The 13,737-nt window shown below is 40.5% G+C and overlaps 1 protein-coding gene across 1 annotated transcript in view; it reads right to left on the reverse strand.

Moving 5' to 3' along the window:
- Positions 1 to 7,012: 7,012 nt before the first annotated feature.
- The window catches only part of psmd1 (proteasome 26S subunit, non-ATPase 1), a 45,334-nt gene continuing 38,609 nt past the window's right edge, over positions 7,013 to 13,737 (reverse strand). The window contains exons 23-25 of the mRNA XM_049587783.1: positions 11,869 to 12,036; positions 8,802 to 8,967; positions 7,013 to 7,207 (exon numbers count right to left, since the gene is read on the reverse strand). Of these exons, the coding sequence (XP_049443740.1) occupies positions 8,821 to 8,967; positions 11,869 to 12,036 (315 nt within the window). The 3' untranslated portion in view covers positions 7,013 to 7,207; positions 8,802 to 8,820. The remainder of the gene's footprint in view (positions 7,208 to 8,801; positions 8,968 to 11,868; positions 12,037 to 13,737) is intronic.

Below are 13,737 nucleotides of genomic sequence, written 5' to 3' on the forward strand. Positions count from 1 at the left end.
GGACTAAAACAGCGTTTGTTTTGGTGACCTACGAATATTTGGACAGTAGGAACCTAAAGGTCAAACGTGCTTGTAACCAGACAGCTGCAGGTTAATGTTCCCAGACTAAATGCAACAGAACATGTCAGAGAAAGGAAAATTACGAACGCTTTCTTCCCTAAACATTTACTGTTGTGTCACCTTGAAGCACGACACTTCCAACAGCTCCCGTGGACCAGCTCAAGGGTTGAGAACAAGACTGTGGTTGTGCTCAGGGCGGCAACTGGTAATTGACCACTTAGCATTAAACTCTTGTATACACTGGTATATCAGCTCCTTTGACATTATGCATTGTTTTCTTCTCTTCGCAGTATCTGCTGCTGCTGAGGGGGGAGTCCCATTTTAAACTCTGAGTCTCAGGATAGTTCCTCAAGTCCCCGTCGCCAACAGAAAGCTTCCTGCCCCTGCGGACCAGCAAACAACCCTCATTAGCTGTGGAATCCAAGCACCGAGCTCTGAGGCGTCAAGAGGGTAATTAATCAATGAAGTGTTGTTCAGGGATTAAATGCAGCACTCAGACCTGCCACTTGTCCTGCCCAGCTGCTGCTGATGGATGCCAGTGACGACGGAGGGCATTACATAACCCTTCAGATTGTTTTGACATCAGTTGCCCTATCTGGATGCAGAGGGGCCAAGCGAACGTCAACACAGTAAACTTCAGTCACCGGGGCAGGGCAGAGTTTCAGTAAACAGGCGGAGAGGGGCTTCCTGGGGCTGGGGGTGTATCGTGAACTCTTCAAGGCCACTAAAACTACTGGGTCTACCTGTTGACATCTGACATCATATACTGCTGCAACCTTTCACCAGCTGTGCTCATTATTATTGTTTCTCTTAAACGTTGGCACAATTTGCATCACTTCTTCTTCTTCGTTGACAGATAATCTTTTAATTATCTGTCAACCCTTTTTTTTTTTAAAAAAAAAAAATGTATTTCTATAGGTATTAAATGTCAGAAAATGGTGTCTAGAGTAACTTCAATCTGCTTGTTTTGTCCAACCAACAGTCCAAAACCCAAAATATATTAAATCAAAAGCTAAAGCAACCTGTTAATTAATTGTTTAATTTATTAAGATTTATTTAAGCAAAAATGATCATATTCTCTGTTTCTAGCTTTTTAAGAATGATGGCATGCTGTTTTTCTGTGTTTTGTGGCACTGTAAAATGAAAACAGTTGTGTTTTTAACTAATATTCAGACAAAACAAGCAATTTGAACTCATAAATTTGGGCCAATAGCGTCAATTTCTGGCATTTTCTGGACTACATGATTGATCAGTTGAGAAAATACCATTCAGATTAATTAATAAAATAAATAATATTTACATGTATGTTGAAATTAAAACAGATAAAAGCAACAAAAGCTCAGAAGAGCCCAAACAGTAAATCAACATGGTTGATACTGTCAGCAAATTTTTGTATCAGTGTTGTAGATATGTCTGAGGTGTTGCCTTTACATAGTTTGTTGGCCAGAGAGCACTGACAAGTTTGTTTTTACACTGTACAATATCCTGCTCAGTACATATTTTGGTCGTGGTTCTTTAATATCTAAAGTTAAGGGATCCTTTTTGAAATTATGGGTTTGTTTTGAAAGATGAATATTGGCTGATATATTAATATCAGACCTTTGAGAGGTATCAGCCTTAATCTATTATCAGTCCAGCTCACATTAGAGAGTCTGGAAAAAGCAAATTCTTGGCATTTTTGCCTTTTAAAAGATTGAGAAATAAAGATTGGTTGATCAAATAACTCATTAAAACAGGGCTGCACGACGCTTCATCTTGAACTCCGACAGCTCAGTGGTGATTTCCAGATTTTTGGACGCAGATGAGACAATATGAGAGTTCACAAAAAGTGCACATGTTGCATATGAACTCTGGCTAAAAAGGAACAAGTGAGCATGATAGAACTTTAACTCTGCTCCACGCTGCTTCCCTATAGGAGGTCTCTATCTTTTCATCATCAGGGACAGAGGGAAATCTACGAGCTGCAGGCCACTGAAGCCAAAATCCACAACATCCTGAGTTTGTTCAGCGTGAGCCTCCGTCCAGAGGAGACAGAACAGTCTGCTCAGTCCAGAGCTCCATCATGGACCACTGGTACATCACTCGCTGGCCCTCGAGTCCAGCCAAACACTCTCAGAGACCTCGACCCTGTCCGCAGGCCACACACTCGCTGACCTGACCAATGAGCTCTCTGGTGGGTCCATTTGTTTGCTTTGACAGCGCTGCTGAACCCTCCATCCTTTCATCGACACAGTCAATACCACTGCATCCACAGACGGTGACTACATGCTCCGTCTACTCACACAAACCATCACCCTTCTCCTCATCCTCCTCTGTTTCTCGACGTTCGGTTTGTCAGTTTACTGACAGACATTAGTCGCTGCTGGTTGGCTGTCTGCCTCTGTCTCCTGTCCACAGCTTGGCCTGTATGACTGGATGCAACCTAGGGATCCTTTTGCCTTCTATGGTGTGTCGTAGTTGTATTCATAAGGGAATACGGAGGTTTTAGACTTCCTAAAAAGCACAAGTCCAAGCTCAGAGGTTAGAGTCATGGATTTGTGAGCAAAAGGTCACAGGTTTGATCCCTACAAAGGCTGGTAGTTATTGAGATGGACTGACTTTCAGACAGACTTGCCACAAATAAAGCCATGCAGCTGAAACAGGGCTCTGAATGAGTTCGCCAATGGCATAAAAACACCCAAGACCGCTATGTTAAATGTAAAAGTACAATATGGATGCAACAAAGCGTAAGTGTGAAAGCAAGGGAGAGCTTTGCAAGGTTCTTACATGGTAGATTCATATCAGAATTTTTGTTTGCCAGGCAGGGAGACAGAGGTATGAGGAGGAAGTTCACTCCATCACACAAGAATGTGAGCGTATGAATGTTTGAAAAGTTTGGAGTATGAGACGTGGCTACATGCACAGACTGACAAGTTTACATCTCCATCCCACCCGTGCTTCACCAGGACGTACGGGAAGTGAAGGCTGCAGCAGACCTCTTCTCATCTTAGCTGGAAAAGAACATGGAAACAAGGAGATGTGGATCTGAGAAAAGAGGAGGAGGAGGGGAGGGGGGAGGGGGGTTGCAGTGTGACTAAACATTCCCTCCTGTGGAGACTACATGGTGTTACAGCATCTCCAGGAATGCGATCCTGTAATAGAAAGTTCATCCCTCAGCTGTGGACTCAGCAGCCTCTATATTTAGGATGCGTCAAACCAGACGTGGAGTTCTGCATCAGTCAGGCAGCAGTTGCCTCTTCCTCCACGTCACAGGAACACATGCTGAGTGATGACACTGATGGATATGGTTGATAAGGTCAAAGTCAGACGGACCTCAGAGGAGTGTGTTTCTCTGTGTGTGTTCTGCATCGCAATCACAGACAACCGAGATGAGGAAAGATTCAAGGAGACTGAGGAGTCGATAAAGTTGTTAAACAGTCCTCCATGACCAAGTATCTGGGAATGTGGAGGGAGGAATTGATTAGACTAAACGTCTGGCCAAAATGTACATATGCTGGTTTACTGATGCGAGTGCGCAAGCTGCAAATCATCTCTGACTTCACAGCAAAGACGTTTTTCCACCAGCCTTACACATTAAAAAATCAAATGAGTGGCATTCCAACACATTTCATGCAGAAAACAACTGCCAGTGTTATCATTTCCTGAACCCTTTCCAAACCACTTTTCCACATGAAGCTTCATTCACCAAATATAATCACACTTAAGTTGGGGAAACTGGCCACTTGAAGATGATAAACTTGATCTTGGGTTGAAGGCCAAAATCCACACAAAATGCTGCTGCAGAACTGACTACATTAACAAGCTGGATGGTTGGATTGAAGCTGTTACTTACAATGACTTTTTGGATGTGTAATACTAATAGTATTAATACTAATAACTGCATGGCAACTTGTGAAAACTGAGTGTCGTGGGAATAATGTCCTGCCATCAATGTCAATGCTGTTAGCTAATATAATGATTTTGGTGCCGAACTCTGCAGTTTAGAGTGGAAGTGAGCTGAAAAAGATATTGGGCTCTAGTTTCCTGGCGCAGCGCAGGGTGGCGAACCCCGCGCAGAGCTAGTTTCGAGCAGCGCAACCTGAGGCACGCTCAGTTTCGTAGTTGGCAGACCGAGATGGGTATGGCGCCGCAGCAGGGGGAGGTATCGACAGATCCAGCTTGGCGCAGTGACAGTTTCGTGCCAAAAGGCTTCGCTGAAGGTGCGCTAAAAGCTCGCCAGCTGAAACTAGGTTAACTGTCGGCGCAGGGGGAGTGCAGCCGGTGTAAGCCGAAGTTTGGCTGACCGGCAGACAGTGTGGACACGTCACCAAAACCTCACAGGCAGGTTTCCAGAATATCAGGCACATTAACGATGCAATAAATACCCCAAAAACCACTATTCAATGCAACTATCTGCAATCAGCACATAAATGTGTCTCTATATCGACTGTCCCGTCACGTCTGATGTCAGATCAAAGGGGAATGGCACCGTTTGGCACGCGTAATGGAAACCCAACCTGATTTGATTAACACAGCTGCAAAGTGATGAGTTCACATCCCTCTCAGCCAACCACAAACAGCCACAGCATCAGATAGGGAGTATATATTCAGCATCTGTCATCTTAGAAAAGCCAAAAGAAAAGAAACAGAGTGAGACTGCGAGAGAGAAAGAGAGAGCGCGCGCACGAGAGAAACGCAACATTGATTTACAATTGTGGCGACCTCCTCCCAGGCTACCTTTGCATCATCAGCCCGTGGAGGTCTGCTCACAGTTCCGTATATTCCGACACTGCGAGCTTCGACCTCCCGGACCAAAACATCAGCTTTCTCCTGGGAGGAGTTTGGCCGTCTGACGCTGCTGCTCTCTTCTGCCATGGCGATTTGAGTAAACTCTCATTACGCCTTCGCACGGCGCATTTAAGGGTGAGGAGAGGGGCTCATTTGATTGGTGTGATGTGTGTGTAAAACCCACTCCACGCCTTCTCTCCTCCCTCTTTCCGACTTGCGCAGGTAGGAGGGACAGAGGTGGGAAAGAGGAGTAGCTGCGCCAGGCGCACAGTGTGCCAAACTTGCAAAATCTGCCTGGTCACACCCAGTTGGCGAAGCACAGGTGCGCTGTGCCCCCGCTTCGCCCGGTCTGCAAAACTAGAGCCCATTATGTGATGTGATGTGATGTGATAAAAAATGTCATAGTATAATATGTCATAATTTCATAAAAAATGCCATAGTATATAGTATGCCGTCATAATTTCATAAAAAATGCCATAGTAGAGTGTATCATCAAAATTTCATAAAAAATGTCATAGTATATAGTATGCCGTCATAATTTCATAAAAATGTCAAGGTATAACATGTCAAAATTTCATTAAAATGTCATCGTATAATATGTCGTCAAAATTTCATTAAAATGTCATACTAGTATAGCATGTCGTCAAAATTTAATTTAAAATATAGTATAGTATGTCGTCAAAATTTCATAAAAATGTCATTATATAGCATGATGTCAAAATTGCATGAAAAATGTCACAGTATAGTATGTCATCATGTCATAAAAATGTCATAGTATAGTATGTTGTCAACATTTCATAATAATGACATAGTATAGCATGTCGTCAAAATTTCATAAAAATGTCATTATATAGCATGATGTCAAAATTGCATGAAAAATGTCACAGTATAGTATGTCATCATGTCATAAAAATGTCATAGTATAGTATGTTGTCAACATTTCATAATAATGTCATAGTATAGCATGTCGTCAAAATTTCATAAAAATGTCATAGTATATAGTATGTCGTCAAAATTTCATAAAAAAATGTCATAGTAAAATATGCCGTCATAATTTCATAAAAATGTCAAGGTGTAGCATGTCGTCAAAATTTCATTAAAATGTCATAGTATAGTATGTCGTCAGAATTTCATAAAAAATGTCATAATAAAGTATGCCGTCATAATTTCATAAAAATGTCAAGGTATAACATGTTGTCAAATTTTTATAAAAAATGTCATAGTATAGTATGTCGTCAGAATTTCATAAAAAATGTCATACTAGTATAGCATGTCGTGAAAAATTTCATTAAAAATATAGTATAGTATGTCATCAAAATTTCATGAAAATGTCATAGTATAGCATGTCGTCAAAATTTCATAAAAATGTCATTATATAGCATGATGTCAAAATTGCATGAAAAAATGTCACAGTATAGTATGTCATCATGTCATAAAAAATGTCATAGTATAGTATGTCATTATTTTAGAAAAAATGTTATAGTATAGTATGTCATAACGGAACAGTAGATTGTTCTGCAACACTTAGCAGTAAATTGTAACAATCTATAGTGTGATGGTAACCTAGTAAACAATAGTAGTATACACACACAGTGGCTAAAGGATAAATAAAAACATCGGTTCTCGGTATTCCTCATGTAACCTAGCTATTGAGATGTAGCAAGCAGTAAGAGCAAAGCAAGAAGGGTCAGGGGTAGGTGAATAGTGGCCACTGAGTTATCCTGCTACTACACATATGCACATCTGTGTACATGTGTAAAAATGTGATTAAAACTATATTCCTAGATTGCATCCAAAACAAATGCTAAAGAGCATGTAGCAGAGGAATATTATAAAGAGGCCAGGAAACACACTAGATTGTATAATCTAAGTTAAAGTGTTCCTGCGAACAGAAAGAGTCCTGCTCAAATGGATTGTTCAGTATCACTTATAATTTTCCGGATTTTTGACCTTGAACACACCCAGAAAGTTATTCACTCCTTCCCCACTGCCACCCAGAGTTGTTTAGTATGTATACAGTAGACTGGGCTTACTGTACGGAAACAGACGGCAGGGCAGACTGAAGCAGCTGCTGCTGAGTGCTGAAAATGTAAACCAGTCTAAATGTATGGGATTAGAGGAATTCCCTCAATGCATGCCTGGTGAAATAGCCACTCAAATAAACACACACTCTCCAGCCTCCAATATATATCATTTTTTTATTGTACGGACAGAAAATTATACAATTTGAGGATGTAAAACATTCCCTGTCTGACGAATGAGGAGCCAGAGCAGGAAAGAAACGTGTAAAAGAGGAAGTGAAGCAGGGAGGTGGATGTATAGATGGGGGGTGGGAGGGAGACGCTGGACCAACATGCTGAGATCGCACTTCTTCTGATGCCTGAGGAGAGAAAAACACAGTGGTTAGATAAGATTTACTTCATTTTAATACTCCAAACGAACTCTGGTGTGATTAATTTGTGGTAAGAAGATGTTACGACCTCGATCCGAACCAGCTGCAGTCACATGACACATTGTTTGGGTTAAACATGAGCATGTTACAGTCCTGGAGGATTATTAATGTGTGCCTCCTCCTGTACTGCCTTAATATGCACATTCAGCACATCCAATGCATCAAAACATTGTTTTCTAGTTGGAGCCGCGCCTCGTTTTCAAACTGTATGGTTTGACTATAATGAACAATGACAGCAATATAGTCCACGATGACCAGCGCTTATATTAACCTGCGTAGTTGTCCCTCCATTGTGACATTAGAAAGTGTCACATTTATCTTGCAAGTGTACTCTTCTTCAACATTTCGTTTACTACCTGGATTTTTCCTGCATGGAAATTCTGACCAATCAAAAGCAGCTTTCTCACGCAAGGCATTTGATCTGGTCCGCTGCCATGAGAACACGAACCAACTCTAGAAAATTATGCAACTTTGTAATAAAATTAGCACCTGATTCAGACCAAAGCAAGACAACTCTAGGTCTGAGAGCACCCTAAAATGGCATCTAAATATTGTTATCCATTATTAATGTTATCATTACACCTGTACTTTTCCTGGTGTTGAGATGCCTGCTATAAAAACACACACTGCATTTCCTGACAGGAGCTCCTACCAGGTAGATTCAGTGAGAACACCTGTATAGGTGGCGCATGACTACGCAGGGGCAAAAGGACTATAAACCATACAGTCAGTAAAACACATTAAATGCACTGTGACACTGACATATTTCTTTTCTCGGCATTAAACTTGCGACTTCTATAAAAACTTGGTCACTTTAACTGCTTGGCCACTGAGTCGTCTCTGGCAAACAAACCTCGGCAGTGAAGTCAGCCCGACAGTGATCTCTGCGGTGTTTACTCTGTCATACAGCACTTGAACCTCATTAAAAGATGACATAGTGTGTGCACAGAGGCCCTAATTTGGTCACTGACACCTCATCGGTCTCATCACACGCAACAGCGGGCTCCTACATGGGAGGCAGGCTGCGGCCAATCCAACACAAACACAACAAGCAGCCAGGGATCATTAAGCATCCAGCTTCATTTGCAAGTACAGTGAGAAGGTTTGCCCTCTGCGCTGGTGTTTGGAGATGGCAGTGCTGTTTACATTCCTCCGTCAGTGACGGGTGAAACTGGGTTAGGCTTGGAAACAACAGCACAGACCTGCATTGTGTGTTATCACATAATGTTACTTCCTATGAAAAACAGCCTGACAGTGACGTGGAGTGTGTTAAACCCAGAGAGGTGTCAGCGACACAGTGTTGTATGTATCCTTAGCTGTACTTTCACACTGTCAGCAGCCACGATTAAGTGATCTAATACTTCAAGTTTAAACATTCGGGGACTTTTAAAGACGCTGCAGACACACGTTGGGGCAGAGAGTTCAACAGTAGACGTGGAAACATGAGCAGTGTGTTGAATATCAGCAGACACTTGAGGTTCGCTTCAGTTATGAATGAATAACAAGGCGCAGGAATGCATACCTTTGCTGTGAGAGCATCTCTACTCGTCAATGTACTCGAAGGGCTCGGGCGGCTCTGGTTCCTGCTCTTCCTCCTCGATTTTGGGGCCGTGAGCTGAGACGGGCTCCACCAGCTCCTCCTCCTCCTCGCTGGTGTCTTTCATGATGATGATCCCGCCTGTATGGAGCTGGTGACAGACAGGAAAATGTAGCATTAGTATTTAGTCAATAGGCTGAGTGCTATCACTGACCGATTTAGATCTTTGTGTTCAAAGCACCGCCGCTCAAAGTGCACTGTATTTGTTTACATCTCAGGAAATTAACTGAACCCAGCATTTACAGAGTGCTACAGTCAGGCTAAACTACAGTGAGGAAGCAGAAAGCAGGCAATGCAGCACACTAAAGAGGTTAAGAGAAGGAACTTTTTATAACTATAAAAATTTCTTCTTTATGTACTCCAATCTACAAAAGCTGAAAACAGCTGCACTTGCAATTTTTTTTCCCCACGCCATTATCTCGAGATCACAAGTTAATTAACATACTTTGTTACGTTGAGACAATCCCGTACACTGCTCTCGATCAACTTCATTTATTAATAACACTAATGCTTCGGTCCTCCTGAACCTTCGTCAGCAGTGTTCAACCTGGAGTACTGAAACGTTTGTGTTATTAATAAATGGTGAAGCTGCGCAGGAGCAGTGTACAGGATTTTCTGTTCAAAGACTCAAGTGCTTTTGGCCAACGCACCTGCATCTGAGACAGTTGGATGTGGGATTCTCAAGAAAACAAGAGGTCAAAGACATAATGAGAGAATTAATCATGAGAAAACAATTTTTCTTGAGTTGTCTTCAGATCACAGGATTATACTGTGGTCGGCTGAGCTGCCATTTGCCAATTAGCCTGTAATTTGGAGAAAACAAAAGCCATTTTCTCCTGATAAAATATATCGTTATTCAAGACACTGTCCTTTTGTTTTTCTGAGAGTCCACATGAATTCACCTGTACTACAAGAAAACAATAACAGTGATGACTTATGATGTCCAGATAATGGGATTAAAAAGATGATTACAAGCAAGGCTGTTCTCGGCTTCTGTACTGATCCTGCTGGAGCCAACATACATTGTTTAATTCCCCAGGCCAGATAAACCCACCATGTGGCAACCATGTATCCCACTCATTAACCCTGCCATTTCTCCCACTTTCTGTGCATTGTGTGAGGGTTAGTTTGTAATTATTTGGTGGTCTATTGATTAAGCACAAATTTATCTATGATGATGAACCATGTAAGCACAAGTTAATAAAACAAAAAGAAGGAAGAACTTTGCTTGTTTGTGGAGCCCTTATATGGACTTCTTGGAAATTCATGATTTTGAATAATTTGAAGCTTTTTGCCATGATTATTATTGTTTTTATTTTATTTATTTATGTACTTTTATTATTATTATTTTAATTATTTAAATTACTTATTTATTCATTTTATTTATTGATTTATTTTATTTTATTTTATTTTATTAATTCATTCTTTTAGCTATTTTCTTCTTGCCAAGGTTGGGGATATTATACTTAATTTTTTTTTGTTGAAATGTTGCCGTTCATGTTTAATGTTTAAAAACTCAATAAAAAAGATTGTTTAAAAACAACAACAAGTAAACAAATAGATTCTGGTCAACAAAGGCTGTTCTGTATGATTATAGAGCTGATTTGTGATTATGAACTAATGTGATTTAACTAAGTGTATTTTGGTACTGTATTGTATGATTTTGTTTTGTGCATGGAGTCTGGTGGAGAGGATTTATGTCCTGTACCAGAAATCTTTCATTAAATTTCATTAAAACGCTAGATTTGGTACAAGGTACAATATAGAGTGCAATTACAAAACAACAAATAACTACCATTTCAGTTTTGCTGTGCTTTTAGTGGTGCATGCACCCAGTCTGCCAAAGATACAAAATATATAAAGCTGAACTACAGTTACAAGAAATGTCACGATGCACATTCACAATATTTCAGCTTGATATAACAGTACAACCATAATTAAAGAATACAATTATGGTATTATTGAAGTATTAAGATTTTGGAGGGTTAATTTATTGAAAAAAGATCTAAGATTAAATGATCTATTTGTGGACTCATTCAGCCCCAAGAAAAAAAATCAAAGACAGGAAACTTAATATTAATGCAGGTTGATCCACCTAATAGCCTTTTAATAAACCTCCTGACACTAACCAGATTTCGAGATAAGTCTGTAGAACCTCTTCACTTCCTAAACTGTCTTTGAATGTGAAAACAAACCCTTAAAAGGAAAGCAGCATTACAAAACATTACAAAGACACCATTCTGGCACTTGACACAAGATACAGTACAATGTAATACTCGCAACTCAGCTTCGTGGACACAAAATCAAACAGTACTTCCTCTTTACAGGACTAGGGTGAGTGCTCATTGGGTGACCGCACGTCGTCCTGCCATTTACTACGGAAAACTGTCAACATTTACAGCAGGACTGCAGTCGTCTGCTTTATAGGCCTGAAAAGGGGGAAGTTTCTGGACTTGGAGATGTTCGGCTGAGGCCAAAATCAACCAAAGGGCTGGATCCTGATTCTAACGATTTATTTTAAAAAGGAAAAACTCCTGAGATACTTTCACAGAGTTAAATATCATCAAATATATGCCCAGTATGTTAAGAACTCTCAGATGTATTGGAGCTACAAATAATAAAAATAAGTACATTTAACACCTTATTTGGGACTTGTGTCTTTATCACGGTAGATATTCTAAAGCACTTGACATTATATACCAAAAAAGGAGCCATATATTATTTAAGGTAATAAACAGAGTACTTTCACGCCCAACCTGTGTAGTGCAGTTTGAACCAACTTTTAGGTATCACAGCTGTGAAATGAACTGAACTGAACTGAGACCAATTGAAAAGGTGGTTTTTGGTCTCCTTCAAGGTAAACTGGTGGGGTTTGTTGTTCTTAATTTCTCCTCTGTTTATCTGTTGGTAGGACTTTTGGCTGTAACATCTAGAATAATTTTAACTGGAGGCACACACACACACATTCAGACAGACAGAGGTGTGTCGTTACCGGTTTGAAGGGCTGGTAGCGGCAGGTCTCGGGCATGTTGAGGACTTTGAGCTGAGCCGGCATCACTCTGGCCGGGTTCTCCAGGAGTTGGAAGTTTGGTTCTGCCTCTTTCTTCTTCTCTTTCTCCTTCTCTTCATCCTTCTTCTCCTTCTCACCCTCCTGGACCTCCTGTGACAGAGAAGAAGCATCTTCTGTGATTTATCTTCTTACATAGACAAATTTTTTGCTTTGACTACTTTGAGGTGTTGATTGCACAATGTAATGGCTATAGAATAATGATAAACGATAAAATTTAGATTAGATCCATATAAGCTTCACTTTCTCTATACAATTCTGTCTGCCTCCAGGTACGATCTCTGTGGAAAAAGAAGGCTTGATTTAAGGCGCACAGAAAGTGCATCAGGCATTGTGCAACCAAAACAGAAAAAAGAGCCGGTAGTTATCAGCAGCTATATCCAATTACCAAAGGTATGAATGTAGGTTCTTTGCAGTTACTATACTCAGTAATGGAAATGGTAGACAGTGGAGCAACCAAAGTAACCGTGGAAACTGTGCCCAGCAAAAGAAAAGAGCCCCGTTGCTAGGCTTTGACGAAAACTGAAAGCGATCCGGTCATCTTTATGACAGCGACGCCAACAATAATACAACTTGGAAACACTGTTGTGTCTTCTTTTGTTTCTGGGGTTAAACAGTTTATTTTAACATCTATCTTTGTAGGCATTTTATAGTTTGTCTTGTATGTATAAAGAAAACTACATTATTGCAATCCAGGTATTTGTTTGGTAAAAACTGCTTATCATCCACAGTTATAAGTTTAAAGCCTACATAATCACAGCACAACCAGAATCTATATTTCTAGTATACATCTGACATTACTTGACAATATGGAGGAGTTATGAGTAATAAATTCTGGTTTTCCTCCTTTCTGTTGTGATTCAGTCCTTTCCTGCTTTGGCAGCCTGTGATTTGTTAGGCTATCTGGGAGACACTGGAGACCCATAAACAACACACTGAAGGACAGAAGGTGCCAAGGGAGCTGGCAATAAAAAAACAAGTTTTGTATTTCAAGACCAAACTGCATCATCTCCTGCAGATGTTCTGAAACAATGAGACCATCTTTTCTCCTCTGACTCAAGTTTGTAATGGGAGGCTGTAGGTGTGAACTATAGAAACAATCACAAATACTTACCTGATGAAATCTGCAATTTAAGAGGCCTGTTTAGCTTTTTATTATCATCACCAAGCATCTGTTTCTCTGATTTTATTTGGGCATTCTTATCCTCAGCCTTGTAACCATTAAATATTATTATGTACATGCTTAATTTGGTCTATGCAATTCAAAAAAACGCTACCCTACCATTTCCATTTCCATCTCAATCGTTTACTTAACACATTTAAGTGTTGAAAAATTTAGTATAGATATAAAAAGATACCACAGGAAAATAGATGAGCTAAACATTAACAAAATGGTCAAACCCAAAGTCAGCTCTATAAAACTGTCCAGAAAATGACATCCTGTGAACTGCCTGAACCCAGCATGAGAGGATACCTTCTCTTCCACTGCCTTCTCAAAAAGTTTAGCCAAATAAAATCAAAAAACCGAGATGTGAGCAGGCCGGCCATTTCCAAGCTCATCTCTCAGCACCACAGCTGAGATGTAGCGTGGCAGAGCGGATCAAACGTGCTGCTAACGCCCAGAGAAAATCCAAATGAAAGTTATACTGGCTCCAGACTGACAGGGCCTGTCTGTGAACATTGGGTGTGGATGAGTGAGAAGATTAAGACCAACTCTGTGAAAAGAAGTAAAGGTAGGTGTGCGTGTGTTGTGTCAAAGACCAGAAGAGACTGCATATCTGAGTGTGTGGATCT

Source organism: Epinephelus fuscoguttatus, linkage group LG10 (genome assembly GCF_011397635.1).
Source record: "Epinephelus fuscoguttatus linkage group LG10, E.fuscoguttatus.final_Chr_v1".
Taxonomy (NCBI): Eukaryota; Metazoa; Chordata; class Actinopteri; order Perciformes; family Serranidae; genus Epinephelus; species Epinephelus fuscoguttatus.